Source organism: Sminthopsis crassicaudata, chromosome 6 (assembly GCF_048593235.1).
Source record: "Sminthopsis crassicaudata isolate SCR6 chromosome 6, ASM4859323v1, whole genome shotgun sequence".
NCBI lineage: Eukaryota > Metazoa > Chordata > Mammalia > Dasyuromorphia > Dasyuridae > Sminthopsis > Sminthopsis crassicaudata.
The window spans coordinates 219,907,685-219,927,201 of NC_133622.1; the positions used below are offsets into that span (position 1 = coordinate 219,907,685).

Here is a 19,517-nt window from a genome sequence, read left to right on the forward strand (position 1 = left end):
AATGTTGAAAACTATCTTTGCAAATATCTTGAAAAAAACTTATTATTATTATTTTTTAAAACCTACATCAAATTGTTTGCTATTTTGGGGAAGGAAGGGAAGGAGGAAGCAAATAATTTAGAACTCAAAATCTTATAAGGATGAATGTTGAAAACTTTGTGAATAGCTTGAAAAATAAAAAAAAAACTATTATTATTATTTTTTAAAAACCTACATCAGATTGTTTCCTGTTTGGGGGAAGGAAGGGAAGGAGGAAGCAAATAATTTAGAACTCAAAATCTTATAAGGATGAATGTTGAAAACTATCTTTGTAAATAACTTGAAAAATTAAAAAAGCTATTATTATTTTTTTTAAAAAATCTACATCAGATTGCTGTTTTGGGGAAGGAAGGGAAGGAGGAAGCAAATAATTTAGAACTCAAAATCTTATAAGGATGAATGTTGAAAACTATCTTTGTAAATAACTTGAAAAATTAAAAAAAGCTATTATTATTTTTTTTTAAAAATCTACATCAGATTGTTTGCTGTTTTGGGGAAGGAAGGGAAGGAGGAAGCAAATAATTTAGAACTCAAAATCTTACAAAAAATTTGGAAATAAAATACTATTTAAAAAAAACCAAGATACAGGCAGAATAAATTGGATATAATTGAGGGAAGGCACTAAGTGCAGAGGCTCAGGAAGGGTTTCTCAAAGAAAGAGGGACTTTAGGAGGGCCCCAAAGGAAGCCAGTTCCAGGCTTGGGGAACAGCCAGTGCAAATGCCCAGAGTCTTGAGATGGAGTGTCTTGTTCTAAGCAGGGAGGCCCAGTCACAGAATGGTTCCACATGGGGCTGAGGCAGATGGAAGGTCTAAGAAAAGCTGGAGTAGAGCTGGTGATTTTTTGAAAAAAGCAACTTGAGGCCTTCCTGGGAGTCCTTTGTCCAGGGGGATAATCACCTTGCCCAGTTTCCCCTTTGGAATCCTGCGGGCCTTTTACCTAGAAGGCCGCTCCACAGCTCACCCCCCAGATATGCAGTCTGTCTCTGGCAGGCAGGAACAGACATATTGCATTACGTCCTCCGTGCTATAATTATGAACTCTTCCCTTTCATCTTCCACACATACCGACAGGCGCAAATGTAACATGGGTGGGTGCTGGGACGATAAGAGAGACATCTGATGAGCGATATATTATTCGTATCATAATATTTTTCATTCTCCCCCAGCCCATACTATGACGCTGACTGCAAGGTCAGTTAAGTTACTATAAGGGATTTTTAATGAAAACAATTATAAATTTAAAATAACTGTGTTTAAGGCATTTAGCAGTCACTGGGGTCAAGTGATTACAGCAGTTACAAGACCCCTGGGACGTGTTCACACCAAAACAAAGTGAATAAATTACCCCAGCCGGCATGTGTAATCACTAAGTGACCACAGGGGTCATCCAGAGTGGAACCCTGAAGACTTTCACGCAAAACCAATAATGAAAATTTATCCGTCAAGGGGAGAGAGGGCCAAGAATTAGCAAGGCAGGTGATAGGTTAGAAAACTACACCGAGCAGAGAAGGCCGGGCTGCTCAGAAAGCTGAGATAATGGGATTCAGAAACCAACGGGGAAAACTGGAATGACTGGTTCCTGGAAAGAACTGACCCAAGAAGGAAAGAAATGAATTGGAGCTGATCTGCTTGGCCTGAGGTGCAATCGCAGCCAAATTCCGCCTGCGAAGAGGAACAGAGAAAAACTTCTCTGTCTGGGAAACACGAGCCTGGATTTGGATGTAAATCCAGGGGCGTCAATCATATGGGGTGGATGAGGATACGGAGAAGGGAGGGAAAAGGGTTTATAAAGGTTCTTCAAAGCAGGAAAAGAAAGTTATATCCAGAATTATTTGGTCTTTTTTGTTTGTCTTTCCTTCTGAGAGGAGTAGACACATCAGGAGGGTGGTTGCAAGGGAGGCAGGACTGGGCAAAGTCATCAACCTCACTCTCTCCTCCAGAATCATCGGTCCAGTGGTGCAACATGGACCGGGATGCCTGGGGAGGATCCAGGATGCAGTGGGAGACTTTGGCCTTTTTAAGTAAGGTCTCAAATCTGACCGAGGCAACACCCATTCAGTAGTTACAGGGTCGGTAAGAATGGAGGCAAAAGAAGCCTGGTTTTCCTTCACAAAGAATCATCTGGGAGAGGAAGACCCTCAGAACAGAAAACAATTGCTATTCACTCATTTGGAGCAGTTATGAAAGGAATAGTAATTACTCTGGTCAGGTCTATCACTAAGTGGGACTTTGAACCAATCACTTCTTTTTATACCTCAGTTGTTTCATCTCTGTAATGAAAATAATAATTCCCGAAGTCATAGAGAGCTATCTCGAATAAAGATGCTCTCACTACTAAACTCTATGATATTACATAATGAGGGCCTTCTATATGTTATCTTCAGGCTCTATGTTCAGAATAAGTAATGGCTTTTTCCTTCCAAAAATCTATTATAATTGATCATCACACAATCTTGCTGTTAATTGCGTAGAACCTTCTTCTGAAAGATATCTCAACTATGACTTCAGGAATTATTATTTCCATTACAAAAATGAGTAACCAAGGTAGTTAAGTGTCATACTGGCTATCACTGTAGACTCAGAGTCGGATTAAAGAAGATCGGAATTTTAAATTCAAACTCAGATGCTTATGAGCTATGAGATCCTGAAAGGAAAAAAAAAGTTTCAGTTTCTCTCAATGAGTTCTTTCATTACATGACCAGTCAGTGTAAGAGATAGAATCTGAACTTGACTCCACCCCTCCATCCACTCCATTCTGCTGCCTCACATGCCAAAGAAAAATCTTTCTAATTAAAGAAATCTGTGTTTTACAATTGGGTTTGGGGAGCTGTTTTGTTTTTTATATACTTGAATACACAGGATTTAGTTTAGATATTTTTCTGTTTTGCTTAAATCAACATAAAAACTTAGTAAAGCTTTACATAATTTTTACTTGCATGGGGGGGTATGTTTATACAGAAATCAGACTATGGAACTTACTTTAACAAACACTATTATTCAAAATAGGGAAACTTTATATATAATAATAGATCAACCAGACAAGGTTTTTTTTTATTTCTATAGCACTTAAATATTTTATATTTTTATAAAGCTTTTTATTTTCGAAATATATGGATGAATAATTTTTCAACATGGACCCTTGCAAAAGCTTGTGTTTCAAATTTTCCCCCTTCTCCCCATCTCTTCCTCTAAATGCAAGTAATGCAGTATATGTTAAACATGTGTAATTCTTCTATACATATTTATACAATTATCTTGCTGCACAAGAAAAATCAGATCAAAAAAGTAAAAAATGAAAAAAATGCAATCAAACAACAACAAAAAAATGAAAATGCTATGTTGTGATCCACATTCAATTCCCACAATCCTCTCTCTCAAGCACAGATTTTTTTTTTTTAAATAACTATTACTTGAATGAGAGGAAAACATATAACTTAATCCTGGGTTCATTCTTATGGGCAAGAAAGGAGAACTCCTTGTATTTGTGTGTAGGAGGCTTTTGTCAGTTCTGCCAAAATACCTAATCCTTCTTAAAGAATTAATTTCAATTTGATAAACATTTATTAATTGTTTAATATATGCCAGGCATTGTGATTAGCATTGGATGCCATGAAAAAAGCTGGAAGAAGACCTGAAAACCAAATAGTAAAGAAAGGAGAAGAAACTAGCAAACAATTTGAGGTAGAAAGAAAAAGTGCAATTTATGATTCCAGAATTAAAGATTGGAAAACTGGATCACTAACACAAATCTGAAAAGTCCTTGCATCTCCAATAGTTTTGTGACCTAGGAAGAAGTTAATAAATTGTTTGGGGATTAAATGGAAACCATTATGAATTAGAGAATTTTAAATTGTTGTAGAGAGGACTCTAGTATTGGTTGAGAGTCTGCACTCACGGACCTCTAGAGTTAACTTAATCCAACAAGGAGTTACTAAGTAGGAGGCACAGTGTTGAATGGGAAGCTAAAAATGGTGTTTTTGACAGAGCCAAAATGAAAAGCCAAATCTTGCCCTCAGGGTGCTTACATCCAATAAGTCACTCCATTAAAACTCATTAGAATTACAGAACATTATAGGACAAATCTTGGAAACCATATGACCTTTTTCATTAAGAAACCGTTTTTAAAAAAACCCAAATGTATAAGAATTCAGACATCTGGAATATTTTTTCTTTAAAATAGTCATCACAGGAGTCCAAACACTTATTTTAGGGGTGCTGCCACTCCTCAAAACACATCTGGAACTCCATCTGGGGCTGTCATCAGGGCAAGTTTATGAGCCACACAAGAAAACCAGCCTCTGTACTTTATAACTAGCCCTCTCTATTGCATCCAAAATAAATTTACCCTGCTTGATCTTTCACCTAATTCATCAGACATGGTTGTAACTGACTTCTGACTATTTTTTAGAAAATTATGCCTCCTCTTAAAGAAAGCCTTCTTAATCCAAAATTCGTGAATTTGACTATATATAGATATGGATAAGTGCATTTCAAACATAATTGGTGTTCTTTTTAGTGTTTTGCATTCTAATTTATGTAGTTAAAAACATTCTAAGAAGGTTTTGTCAGACTGCCAGAGGCATGTATGACACCAAAAAGGCTGAGAAATCCTACCTTAAAGAATAAAAATTTTCCACTATAGGGTATTCAAAAGAATGTGTTAAAATCCCCAATTGATGACTCTAAATAAGTTTTGAGAAATGGAAAAATCACTGGGAAATAGGATTATATGTCTTATTTCTCTGTGTGTTTTCTCCTTTAAGTAAAATGCAACTAATTTTGATTGTAATGTCCAGTGCCAGGTACATTCAGTTTAACTCAAGAAGTATAGGAGTCTTATTATATATGCTGAGAGGCAGCAGATAGCCCAGTGGCTAAGGTACTGGGCTCAGAATCAGAAAGACCTGAGTTCAAATCCAAAATCAGAAACTTCCTAAGCAAGTCACTTAACTTCTGTTTGTCTATGGATCCACGATCCACTGGGGAAGAAAATGGCAAACCACTTCAGTATCTTTGCCAAGAAAATTCATGAAAGATTAGTCAGGACTGAACAACAAAGTATATGCTGATAAGCAACTTGGAATGATTGATGGATCTCTGTTCCTGGACCTAGGAAGACTTAGGTTCAGTTCTCACATTTGGCATTTATTACCTGTGAGACTATGGACAAGTCATTTTACCTCCCAATATCCTCATGCAACTCTCTCAAATGGAAAGTTTAAGGACAAGTTGATGGTTTGCACTGTTTCCACAAAAGGGATTCCCAATAGGAATGAGATTACATGTCAAAATTAAAAGAAAAAAATGTCAAAAACGTAACAAATGATCATTACATTGAACTGGATTGCCCCCTGTTGTGGTCAACAATGAATGAGAACAATATTCATTTTATTGATTAAAAGGCTGAAACTTAAATACTAAGTCTTATCATGTAGTCTCTATATGACCTTGGACAAATTACTTAACTAATTTTGAGACTGAATGCCCTATAATCTCTTTCTGATCTAAGACATGTTACAATTCTTTGATGGATATTCATTATCATAAAGAGCACTCCCTCCATGTGTAGCCCTTTCTTCACTGTTGATTACAGGCCTTTCATCTTTCTCATCCAAATTTCAGTTAGTGGAATGGAGAGAACTGATGTCTGGTATGTTTGTTTTAAAAAAAACCTCAACCACTTGACTTAGTCTTATTTTATATAATATACTCACAAATGTGAAAGACATCTGAAATTCTGGGAGGGCATGATGGATAAAGAATCTAAAGTGATCACAAGAAAAGAGAGAGAAAGAGAAAAAGAGAGAGAGAGAGAGAGAGAGAGAGAGAGAGAGAGAGAGAGAGAGAGAGAGAGAGAGAGAGAGAGAGAGAGAGAGAAGGGAGAGAGAGAAGAGAGGAGGAAGGAAGGAAGGAAGGAAGGAAGGAAGGAAGGAAGGAAGGAAGGAAGGAAGGAAGGAAGGAAGGAAGGAAGGAAGGAAGGAAGGAAGGAGGAAGGAGAGAGGGAGGGAGGGAGGAAAGGAGGAAGGGAGGGAGGGAGGGAGGGAGGAAGGGAGGGAGGGAGGGAGGGGAGGAAGGGAGGAAGGAAGGAAGGGAGGAAGGAAGGAAGGAAGGGAGGGAGGGAGGGAGGGAGGGAGGGAGGAAGGGAGGAAGGAAGGAAGGGAGGAAGGAAGGAAGGAAGGAAGGAAGGGAGGCAGGGAAGGAAGGAAGACAGTGAATTAAACTCTACCCCAAGATATTAAAAAAATTAGGAAAAGCTTCTACATGTACAAAAATGTCTAAACCATTCTAGATAGAAATGGAAAATAAGGGAAAACCAATAAATTGGGAAATGACTGAATAACACAATACATGAATACAGTAGGATACTCCCATGCCATAAGAAAGAACAAAGTAGAAGACTTCAGATAAACCTGGGAAGGTTTATGTGAACCGATATAAAGTAAAAACTGCTGATCTAGATTAATATATACAATAACAACAATGTTCTAAAGACAATTTTGATAGATTTAAGAATTCTAATCAAAGATGAATCTAGAACACATATGTGCACATTGAGACATACATTTTTTAAATGTGGATAAATGGAATTTCTTTTTCTTGATTTAACATATGTATTTGTTATCAAGGATTTTTACTGCTTGGTTTTACTTTGTTTTGTTTTTTTCTTTCCAATGAACACAGAAGGAGTTGTGGAAAAGAGAAAAAATAAATACTTTTTCCCCAGTGAGTATAGAAGGAATTGTGGGAAGATGAGAAATAAATGCTTGAAAAAAATTAATTTAAATTTTAAAAAAGTGAATTGACCCAATTATTCTGGAAAGCAATTTAGAATTGTGCTAAGAAAGTGACTAAATCTCCTTACCATTTGACCTAGAGATCCTCTTGTTTGACATATATTCAAAGGAGATCAAAAGTAGAAATAAATATACATTAAAATATTCATAGCAGCATTTTTTGTAGTAGCAGAGAAAGGGAAACAAAGTAGATGATTTTCAGTTGGGAATGGATAATCACACAGCAGCATATGAATATGAATACTATAAGAAAGATAAATTCAAAGAAGCATAAGCAGACATATGAAATTATAGATTAAAACAAGCAGATCCCCGAACATACAAAATGAATGGATCAATTTAAACAATGGAACACAAGGTATTATAAAATGAACACAACAAAGGAAAGAACAAACAGTGAACAAAACTAAATGCTTTGAAGTAATAATGACCAAGTTTGTCCCCAAAGAATAGGTCAGATGGAGCAGTACAGTGGCTAGAACACCAGCCCTGAAGTCAGGAAGACCTGAGTTCAAATCTGATCTTAGACACTTAACACTTCCTAGCTGTGTGACCCTGGGGAAGGAAGGAAGGAAGGAAGGAAGAAAGGAAGGAAGGAAGGAAGGAAGGAAGGAAGGAAGGAAGGAAGGAAGGAAGGAAGGAAGGAAGGAAGGAAGGAAGGAAGGAAGGAAGGAAGGAAGGAAGGAAAGAAGGAAGGAAGGAAGGAAGGAAGGAAGGAAGGAAGGAAGGAAGGAAGGAAGGAAGGAAGGAAGGAAGGAAGGGAAGGAAAGGAAAGGAAGGAAAGGAAAGGAAGGAAAGGAAAGGAAAGGAAAGGAAAGGAAGGAAAGGAAAGGAAAGGAAAGGAAGGAAAGGAAAGAAAGGAAAGGAAGGAAAGGAAAGGAAGGAAGGAAAGAAATAAGGAAGGAAAGGAAGGAAAGGAAAGACTATATTTCCTGCCCTTCTTTGAGGAGGTAAGGAAGGAAAGGAAGGAAAGGAAAGAAAGGAAGGAAAGAAAAGACTATAAGGAAAGAAAGGAAAGGAAAGGAAGGAAAGGAAAGGAAGGAAGGAAAGAAATAAGGAAGGAAAGGAAGGAAAGGAAAGACTATATTTCCTGCCCTTCTTTGAGGAGGTAAGGAAGGAAAGGAAGGAAAGGAAAGAAAGGAAGGAAAGAAAAGACTATATTTCCTGCCCTTCTTTGAGGAGGTAAGGAAGGAAAGGAAGGAAAGGAAAGAAAGGAAGGAAAGAAAAGACTATATTTCCTGCCCTTCTTTGAGGAGGTAAGTGATCACACATCTTAGTACACTGAATATAATGTCAATCTTGGTTGATGATTGATTTCATTGCATTACTTTTTCTTTCTTTTTTTTTTTTTTTCTAATTCTTTGTTATAAGAGACGAATTGCAGGATAAGGAATGGAGTGTGTGTGTGTGTGTGTGTGTGTGTGTGTGTGTGTGTGTATACATACATACATATATATATAATAGGAGAATGAAAGTAACATATTTTTTAAATGGATTAAAGTTTTATAATGAGAATTACAGTGTTCAAAAGGAAGGAGACACCCGTCTATTACCGAACTCCATTTAGGGTACCATGTTCAGTACTGAGTGCTGCATTTTAGGAGACCCAAGACAAGCCAGACAGTCCCCAAAGAGCGTGACAAGAATAGCAGTGGCATCTGAAGCCTGAAGATTGACTGAAGACATAGGGAAGGATTAGTTGAGGAGATCAGCCCTATCTTCAAGTACTTGAAAGGTTATCATATCAAAGATATGATTAGATTTGTTTTTCTCGGAATAGGGATGGGGGTGGGGATAAAGTATTAAAATCAGCAGAAATCCCAAATAGGCAAATTACAATTTAGGAAAGGAGAAAAGAAGGGGGAAATTTTCCCAAAGAAGAATGGGCTTCATGAAGAGGTAGTGAGTCATTTTCTTAGCACCTAGTAAGAATTTAATAAATTCTTTTTTTTATTTCATTCAAGTGAAGGCTATTCAGCCACTCATTTATGGGTTAAACCAAATATATATAAAAAAAGGTTAAACCAAATAAACAAATAAACTCTGTGGTTCTTTCAAATCTGAGTCCTGAACACTTAGGATTCTTTCTATTCTAATTCCTTCCTTTGAGTCATGGAGAAACTGAGGTTCAGAATGATCAAGTGACTCCAAGTCCAGAGCCCAGGCCATAAGAAAAGCCAAGATTAGCAGCCGTAGTCCCCCGTGCTGGTGGCGTGATGAAAGCCATTTTCAACTTTCCAGACGGCTAGATAAACTCTTAGCAGAGAAAGCAGACCACCCGAGAACCCGAGCTTTCTAATTATACAACAGAAAACAGAAATAAACCTTTCCCTGGGTGGCTCTGTACAATGCAGGGACATCATTTACAACAGACAGCTGAATCTAACAATGCCCCTGATGGGGAAAAAATAAGGAGGAAATTGCAAAAAAAAAAAAAAAAACCACACATACACTCAACACACATGCACACATGTACACACACACACACACACACACACACACACACACACACTCCAGTATTTTAGAGTGATGACCAAAAATGCAGCAGAAATAGTAGCTGTTGGAACTGAAGCTAAAATTATTTTTTCCTTCTTCCTTTTTTATTTCGAAGAGAACAAGGGCTAAGAGTGGATGGCCATGGGTCTCTCTGATGTCTATGGGTACAGCACTAAGGGATGGAGTATTCCAGAACTAGGTGAAGGTCTCCCATTTCATCCTGAGCCATTTCCAGATGTCTTAAGCTATATCAGTCCACTGGACCCAGATGGCTCTGGAGGGGAAACTGAGGCAGGTGACCTTGCACAGCCTCTCTCACCTAAATCCAGTTCACTTACCCATCAGGGCATCCCCTCCCTGATGTCTTGGTCCTCTTCGAGAAAAAGGGCAAACAACCACCAGAACTAGAGATGGAGGGAGATACATAACAAAAAATGGAGTGAAGAGGCAAGGGAAGACTGTAAGGGGATAGTAAAAGGCTACTCAAAGTGGTTGGGAAGGGGGATTATTACAGGTCCCTTTGTATTTTCCAGGGTGAATTCCTAAAGGCAAATAACCTTCCAAAGTAACTCACCACGTAAGAAACTTCCCAACTTATAAATGACTTGTGTTTCCAAAGTTGAGTCTGTAAGTGAGCTGGTTAAGAGCTTGGAAGGCATTTTCCCACAGAAACAATGCTATAAAGTGCTGCTAGGTTTCCAGGTCAGCCCACAAAAGCCTATTTTACCCATAACATAGCTGAGAACCCAACCACCCTATATAACATTGTTTCCATGGGAAAATCCATGCTGCTTTCCAGCTGGGGATGCCAAAAGTGAGGCTCCACCCAGCCCCCCATGGTTTCAGTGTGTCTCCTGGAACAGCCTGGCTTGTGGCTCTCAGAAGGGGGGAGGCTTCATTTGGGGAGGGAGATGGAAACTCCAGCAACTAATGGGTTGGGCAGTAGGAGCTTCAGAGGCTGTGAGCAGACTAGATTTAACTGAGGTAGGAAAGGAAAAAGAAGCTGCCTTTCAACTCCCACAGATGATAGAGACAGAAGATCTTATAGAAAATGAGGTGAAAAAATTGATTATGTTGTGTTAGGAAAATGGTGCAGTGGATGGAGTGCTAGATCTGGAGGTGGGAGGAAATGAGTTCAGATCTGTACTTAGACACTTATTAGTGATGTAACTTCACTCAGTTTGCCTCAGTTTCCCCATATGTAAAATGACCTAGAAAAGGAAATGGCAGGTTAACAACTGAACAACAAAATGTCATTTTAGAAAGAGTACTGGATTTGGAATCTGAAGATCTAACTTCAAATGTGCTTAGCAATTGGGTGACCATAGATTAAAGTGTACATAGCGTTGGAGTCAGAAGGGACCCCTTAATTTTAGAAATAAGAGAACAAAGGTCCCAAAAGATCAAATATCATATTTAAAGGATTATTTAATTGAATGAAATGATAATATAGCAAAAGACCATGGTAATGAATCCATTCATCATAATGAAAAAGACCCACAATCCAAGATTTTTTTCATCATCCCAAACTTTTTTTTCCCCAAGAATTGAGCCAAATATATTGCTCTGCAGAGTTCAATATAAGAAAGATTCATTCCTCAGCAATCCCCAGGAATTTCTTACAACCAGAAACAAAATATATTATGACATAGTTTTATCTATGATCTTGTTCCACCAGAAAGGATCATAAGGACAAGATTATAACTATATAACACTAACAGATTTTCTTTCTCTCTCTCTGTATCTCTCTCTCTTTCTCAGTCTGTCTCTCTCAGTCTCTGTCTCTGTTTTTGTCTCTATTCTCTTTCTATATCTTGGCTGCCTGTTTGTGTGTGTGTGTGTGTGTGTGTGTGTGTGTGTGTGTGTGTGTGTGTGTGTGTGCATGCTTCTGTCTCTCTCTTCAGTCTGTCTCCCTTTGTCTCTGTTTCTGTCTCTCTGTCTCTTTCTCTCTCTCTCTCTCTATATATATATATCTCTGTGTCTCTGTCTCTGTCGGTCTGTCTCTCTCTCTCCCCTAAGTTCTCAGAAGATCAAAGCAAAAGCATTCAAACTTTAAAATGCTACCAAATTTGACAGTTTTATTAGCAATCCAGATTTCCTAATGGTAGGTCCTATGTCCCCCTTACTGATCAGGTTAACTAAGGGAGGTGACACTGTTTTCTGCCAGCTAATCTGAGAAGTGATTTTGGAGGAGAAATCTTATTTCCATATTATATGACGAGGGGCCTGTGTTGTTTTAAATCAAAAGAGTGAGTCATGATGGGAATTTCAGACTTAGAGCAGAAATGAGTGGGCAGAGTGGTCTCTCAGTGACCTCATGGAAACTCTCTAACTCACTCACTTATATAAAAGGCTGGCCTAGGATCCAATAGGTGTAAAGGGAAACAACAAGTTATTCAGCTACCCAGGATCCCACACAATATCACCCAAGAGGATATTTCCATGAAATCTCAGCCCCTAGGAAAGGATATTTTGAGTACATTTTCACCTCTGGCTTAGCACATACCCAGTGAGTTCTAGGTCTGATGGACTTGCATTCTATAACTCTGGGATAAGAAAGCCTGGATTCAAATCCTACCTGAGAGACTTTGGGCAAGTCATTAACCTTTATTTACTTATTTATAAAATGATGGTTAGGAATCTATGGCTTCCTAGGGCCCAACCAGCTTAAGAGCAATGAACTCAACAACTTGAGTAATTGGTATATATATCAAGCCTAGTTTATCTGTTTGTTTTTAAGGGAAGATGATATTTTTCCTAAACTAAAGATGGATAAGCACAGTGCATGTTCTCAGTTTCTAAAAATAGCAGTAATACCTCTAAATATAATAATAGCACTGATTTGTTGTTATTGTTCAATTGTTTTCAATCATATCTGACTCTTAGTGGCCCCATTTGGGGTTTGCTTGGTACAGATACTAAAATGGTTTGCCATTTCCTTTTCCAGCTCATTTAACTTTGGGGGAAACTGAGGCAAACAAAATGAAATAACTTGCCTAGGGTCACAGAGTCTGAGGCAAGATTTTAACTCCTGATTCCTGATTCCAAGTTTAGCACTATCCACTGTACCACTTAGCTACCTGAAAAATAACAATAATAGCTCAAAATATAATAATAACAGCAGCAATAGTAATTGATGTAGGTCTAGTTCTCTAAGCACTGAACCACCCAGATGCTTTCCAAAGTTTAATGTGTGAGACAAAGATTAGTCTTTATTGTAGCTACTCACATTTTCACTCAATCACCTGTTCTATTATTAAGGAATTATAAACATGTACACAAGTACCAATCACTTCCTCATTATTTAGCACAATGATTAAGAGAGATAAGAAATTGTGAAAACTTAATTCATCAAGAGGAGAATAAGAGAGGGGAAAAAGTTATATAAGGAGCCCAGGGCCAGTAGCTGAGTTAAAAAGACAAATTCAAATAGAAATATAAGATCATTTAAGACTCCAATGGACCTTATTTTCCCCACCTTTAAAATCAGCATCATGGATTAGATCATTTTAAGGTCTTTCTCAGTTCTATGTGTCTATAAGTTTAATCTTGGCTCTATCCCCATCTAATTGTGTGACCTTAGGAAAATCACTGTAAAAAAATGTGGGTAAAACTACACACCTGTCAGATTGGCTAAGATGACAGGAACAAATAACGATGAATGTTGGAGGGGATGTGGGAAAACTGGGACACTGATACATTGTTGGTGGAGTTGTGAAAGAATCCAGCCATTCTGGAGAGCAATTTGAAATTATGACCAAAAAGTTATCAAACTGTGCTTACCATTTGATCCAGCAGTGCTACTACTGGGCTTATATCCCAGAAAGAAGAGAAAGGGACCTGTGTGTGCCAAAATGTTTGTGGCAGCCCTTTTTGTAGTGGCTAGAAACTGGAAAATGAATGGATGTCCATCAATTGGAGAATGGTTGGGTAAATTGTGGTATATGAAGGTTATGGAATATTATTGCTCTGTAAGAAATGACCAGCAGGAGGAATACAGAGAGGCTTGGAGAGACTTACATCAACTGATGCTGAGTGAAACGAGTAGAACTAGGAGATCATTATACACTTCAACAACAATACTGTATGAGGATGTATTCTGATGGAAGTGGAAATCTTCAACATAGAGAAGAGCTAATCCAATTCCAATTGATCAACGATGGACAGAATCAACTACACCCAGAGAAAAAACACTGGGAAATGAGTGTAAACTGTTAGCATTTTTTGTTTTTCTCGCCAGGTTATTTTTACCTTCCGAATCCAATTCTTCCTTTGCAACAACAACAACAAAATTTGGTTCTGCACATATATATTGTACCTAGGATATATTATAACATATTTAATATGTATGGGAATGCCTGCCATCTAGGGGAGGGGGTGGAGAGAAGGAGGGGAAAAATTCGGAACAGAAGGGAGTACAAGGGATAATGTAAAAAAAAATTACCTATGCATATGTACTGTCAAAAATGTGATAATTATAAAATTAATTTTTTTAAATGTGGGTTAAAAAGTTATGTAGATCTATGAGCTGCCTTCCAGATCTAAAATGATGTAATTCTATCAATGTGGGTACATGTATGTATTCATATATTATTAATATATCTGTATATACATGTGTGTACATATAAATATATGCATATATATTGTATGTATGTGTTTATATGTCTGCATGCATACATGTGTATGTGTGTGTATTTACTAATGTATGTGTGTAGCAGAGGTAGAAAGAAACAGAGATAGAGATGATATTGGGAGGGATCTATATTTGGTAAAAAAAAAAATCTGATTTTATTAGTATAAAGAAATTCCAATTGTCAGATGATCTTCAGTCTGAGTCTGAAGAAGACCTCATTTTAAAACCCATTTCTGATACTAGGTATGGTAAATCACCTTACTTCTTTGGTTCCCTATTTAATTACTGAACAAGGTTGGAATGAGGCTCAAGTGAAATTAAGTAGTACAGCATAGGAAAAAAGCTTTACACATTTTCAACATTTATATTAATATTAATTATTTATAAATTATTTATCATACTCTAATTTGTATTTTTGTTATTTGTTTCCTGATTGTTTCTCTCTTACTGGATTGTAAGCTCCTTGAGATCAGGAACTGCTATCATTTTACTAGTTCAGGATGTAAATGACCCTGTAATTTCCTCATGATATCAATATTGGGCAAAGGGTTGATAAAAATCCACTGCTAACTCTGTTGGTCTTTAGTGATACTTTTGAGGCTCTTATTAGTTTGCCAGACACTATGGTGCATTTCCCCATAGTTCAATAATTCAAGAAGTAATGATAAATTCAAGCCAAGCTTCTCCACAAATTTCTACTCTGAGTCTTCATAGGCACTTTCAAAAAAACAAAACAAAACAAAAAACAAACAAAAAACAATCCTTGACATAAGCCATTGTCCTGCTGCTCTCACTGGAACTTGGCTCTGAACCATTTATCAAGTTTGACACCATTTGCATTTTGTAAAAAATGTTCTCTCTCTCTTTCTCATAGTTCATTTACACATTTTTATTTTGTTTTGCTCTGAGAACATCTGCAGAGACAATCCATTCCCAAACAATCAATAAAAAAAATCATCTTCCATGTGCCATCAAGAAGCATGGCTACAATAAAATGGACAACAAACCTTTCCTTCCTTTGTCCCCCAGGCTTGGAAGCCCCATTACCACATGATACATCAGACAGTTAAATATCTAAAAATTCATCTTTAATTAAGAGCATTAGATCCAAGCTAGACATTTCATAGGAGAAGTGGATGAGCTAGTTTCCAAGGGCTCTAATTCAATTAGGACACAGTGAGTGACACTTGTATGGGAAAGGTTAATTGGGGTCACCAGAACGTAATAATTCCTTACCTAACCAGTCATTAAACTTCTTAACCTCTGAGGGCAGTCCCAGCTCGGTGAAATCGCCTGTGTGGAGAAGGATGTCCCCATAAGGCATCTGGATGCCATCTGTTCTGGAGTGTGTGTCTGAGACGCAGACAAACCGTGTGTGGCCCGCTGGTTTTGGAGTGTCATATGGGATAGGGTCGACCCTGAAGCAGACATAACAGATCCCACAAGAGTTAAATGCATTCGAACCCTCACACATATTATCACATACAAATATTGATCAATAGCAGCGTGCACACGCGGAGCACTCGGCTAACGGCAGAAATGACTGTCACAGGAGGGGAGACATTGGGTGGGAAGGAGATTTTGTCACTTATCAACAACCTACCCAGTCAATTCCACAAAGACTTACCTGGCAGGAAGGATGAAGGGGGGAAAATGCATGTGGGAAGATGGGACTCACTAAAACATACCTAACCAGGTGATTAAGAGCACAAGTTATGGCTTTCTCTTCTCATTCATTTTCCAATTGGTCTTAGAATTCCTTATGAAATAAGAAAGTTGTTGATCCTAACTTTAAATAATAATATGTAGTATATATTATTTTTATATAATTATTACTATAATAATGCATAATTAATTAATTAATTGACACAATGGATCTAAGTATCTTAAACCAATGGAAGGGTGAGAGCAACTCTCCACTCAAGAAAACAATAAAAGAACAAGTCATTCCTTCCCATTGCCTACAATCATTTGAAATCTTCCTATTTCAGCTAAGACGGTCACAAAGTAGCTTAAGGTGTCTGATCCCAAAGTGAGTGACCTAAAAAAATCTTTGTTATCTAACATTAGCAGAGCAGATGACCCTGAGGAGGCAGTGTGGTATAACAGAAAGAACCCTCATTTTTATATAAGAAGACCTGGGTTCAAATGCTAGCTTTGCCATTCACTACCTTTGCCCTCAGGAACTCATCTGTGAAATAAGGGAATTGGCTTAGATGATCTCATAGTTCTCTCCCAATGCTAAATCTATGATCTTAATTATCTTCTGGTTAATATGACATTGGCAAGTGCCTTGGGAAGAGGATTGTTTTTTTTTTTTTAATGTCATTGAGTCCTTTCAATCATGTCCAACTCTTCATGACCCCATTTGGTGTCTTGGCAAGGAGAACGGAGCAGTTTGACACTTTTCTCTAGTTCATTTTACAGATGAAGAACTGAGGTAAATCAGGCTAAGGGACTCATACAGAGTCACGCACCTAAAAAGTATGTGTTTTTTATGATTGATACCTCCCGATCTCTAAGCATCCAGAGACAGAAAGTTTTAGAGACAACAGTGGAATTGCATTAACCATGAGATGAAAATACAAAACTCCTAGCCCAAATTTAGAAAATGAAACAACATCCCGGCTTCATAGTTGGAAGGCAACAAAATGTTCTAAATTAGCTAAGTGGTAAAATGGCAATCAGACTTTTCCAGCACCTGGCATTGATTATGCCCAGTGTTTTCCAGTATCGTTAAGGATGCTTTAGGAGAATTGAATCAGGCAATTTTTAGATAAGAACACGCATTTATTTGGGCTCGCCTGGGGAGAAAGGATGAAGAATTGATAAAAGTATAAGGAAAAGGTCAGAAGAGGAACAAATACTCAAAAGAATACTTAGAATGGGGAAGAATATGTCAATAACAAAATTTCTTAGGGCAGCTATATCCACTAGACTATGCTCCATGGTATATAATGAAGCAGTACCATCCCAAGAAATTGCATGCTTAGTACTGATATCTCTTTGCTTTATTCTTTTTAGGTTTTTAGATTTTTAAAGAAATAATCATATTTTTGTTTGTTTCTTCTCAAAATCATTCTCAACCAGCAAAAGAAAGCTTCTGGTTAACAACCTGCAGGTGTTTCTGCATTTCTTTGACTGTTGCATAGCTCTCACTGCCAAAAAATAAAATAACGAGCAGATTGTATGATTATATGGCACATCGACCTGGTTATCGCTGTGGGTCTAATTGGAAACCCAAAAAGAAATTTTAACTTCAACCTACAATTAATGGATTTTTCCCATGAGAGAAAGAAATTAATAACACTGTTACCACGGAGAAAATTCACTAATCCACTGAGATACCACCAGCAACCTGGGGAGAACTGTGATGATATGCAGTTGGGCTTTTTTATTTGGCTCCATCCTTTCCATTACGGATGGCAAATTGAAATTTTTGAGAAATATATTGCAAAGTAAATATGGAGTCTCAGCGGCTAGAAGCTTATCAACACCTCCTGTCTCCTAAGAATGGTTTCCCTGGACAGCAAAAGAAACAAATGCCTGCTTCCACTGCAGAGATACCCTTTTGTCATTCTCCAAGCATCTCTGAACCAAAAAACAAGGAGCTCAACCTTTGGGCCTATAACAGTTGCTTCCCACAACGACGTCCCCAAAGATCTAGATGACAATGAAAATAAAAATCGGTCAAAAACAGAAACGCTTTGAAATATGTCGCTGTGTGTGTAGCATTGCATAACTAAGACTCTTGGATGCTTCCTTTCTTTTTCTTTCAGTTTTCGTGCTTGGCATCTTATGGTCAAAGTCCTGATTTCTCCTGTGATTCTGTCTGCTATTTCAGTTAATTCTCAAATCCGGCCACAGTCCACAAATCATTTTTGCTGTGGCTAACTTCCCTAGGGAGCCCATCACAGTCTGTCATAGGGACATCGTCATTAGCACTCAGGATTCATCGGCCAGAAAGTGGCTAAAATAACTCTCTTACTACCAAAATCTCCTCATTCTAGAAAGCTGCCTTATTCACCAAATTACGTAGTTTCTTCTTCTTTATTTATATTTTAAACTCCATGTTAGGCATAAACTACTTGATGAATAAATTGCAAAGCACTAGTCAGTGTCTGCTCAGATGCTTTTTCTCATCTGTACAATGAAAGGGTTAGACTAAATGGCCTCTAAGGTCCCTTTTGGCAATGATGCTACGATGATCCTATAATCTGTTTTCCATGGAAACTGACACCAAGTAGAATTATCAATTAAATAATAATCATATCAAAAGGTGACAAAGAGTGATGCTGATGAGCAAAAAAAAATCTCTTCCTTGAGTTAGGTGCAGAATAAGAAACCATGTCAGTGATGTAGGTAAGGGGATGTGCAGAGAAAGCCATAGTCCCATAAGTATCAGTCAGTAAAACAGAAATCCTCTGTATCTGATAGGGAGAGATGTTAGGATAGGCAAATAACCTCTCTGGACTTCAGGTTCCTTATTTATTTTTTAAAAAAACAGTAATTGGACCTTTAAGGTCATTGGATGATAGGAGCATCAATTAGAACTGGAAGTGACTTTAAGGGCTTCTACTCTAACCCCATCATTTAGCTGATTAAGATGAGGCTCAAAGATCACGCTAGAATCATAGATCTGGAATTGAGAGGGGTCTCTGAGGCCATCTAATCTACCTTCTTTGTTTTACAGATGAGAAAAATGTAGACCAGAGTAGTTAATTGACTAGCCTTGATCAAGCAGATAGTATTTGGATCTAAATCCTAGGTTCTTTTACTGTCAATCTGGCACTCTTTCTCCACACTCTGTTCTGCCTTTCAAAGGTCTCTTCTCAGCTTTAAACCGAGTATTTTGTTATCCAAGATGGAGATGCTATAGATTCATATGTGTGTTTGTGTGAATGCTGGAAAGTCAAAGTAAGATTGCATGAATAGCATTAGAAAGGAAGGGAAAAGGCTGAAAAAAAGTAAACATAGACTTGAAGTAAAGACAAGGGGAAGAAAACCAGGGGTCCATCATCTTTCATTTCCCCCAGTGACATGGAAAAGGCAAAATACAAATTTGACACAATGACACAGGTGAGTAGTACTCTAGGGCAAGATGACGCGTCAGTCTAAGAGCAGGAAGAAGAGAGTGTTCCACTTCAAGGTAGATGTGATAATCAAGAGATGTCCAAGCAAGTGAACAAGCTACTTGGGGGATGAGAAGACTGAGGCAATCCCAAGTCAAGGATATAATCTGGGATGAGGTGTTCAGTAGGAACTGCTGAAATGGGGGACAAGTAGGAAACATCCTCATTACTATTTAGAAACTCAGATGTTCTAACTCATAGTTTTTAATGTTCTATACTATGCCACACTACCTCCCTCATACCCACTAATTCTGAATTTTTAAAATTATATAATTACTATGTTGCATAATGAAATAATACTAATTGCTAATATAAAGTATTTTATGTACTGTGTTATAATTATGGTATGTATAACATAATGAAAATGAATATTAGATATTATATAATATGTTACATATATAATATATAATATACTGTAATTAA

The 19,517-nt window shown here is 37.6% G+C and overlaps 1 protein-coding gene across 3 annotated transcripts in view; it reads right to left on the minus strand.

Moving 5' to 3' along the window:
- The window catches only part of MPPED2 (metallophosphoesterase domain containing 2), a 210,468-nt gene that overhangs the window by 135,757 nt on the left and 55,194 nt on the right, over positions 1-19,517 (minus strand). For all 3 annotated transcript variants that reach the window (XM_074275519.1, XM_074275518.1, XM_074275517.1), the window contains exon 3: positions 15,199-15,380. In XM_074275519.1, coding sequence (XP_074131620.1) covers positions 15,199-15,380 — 182 coding nt within the window. The remainder of the gene's footprint in view (positions 1-15,198; positions 15,381-19,517) is intronic.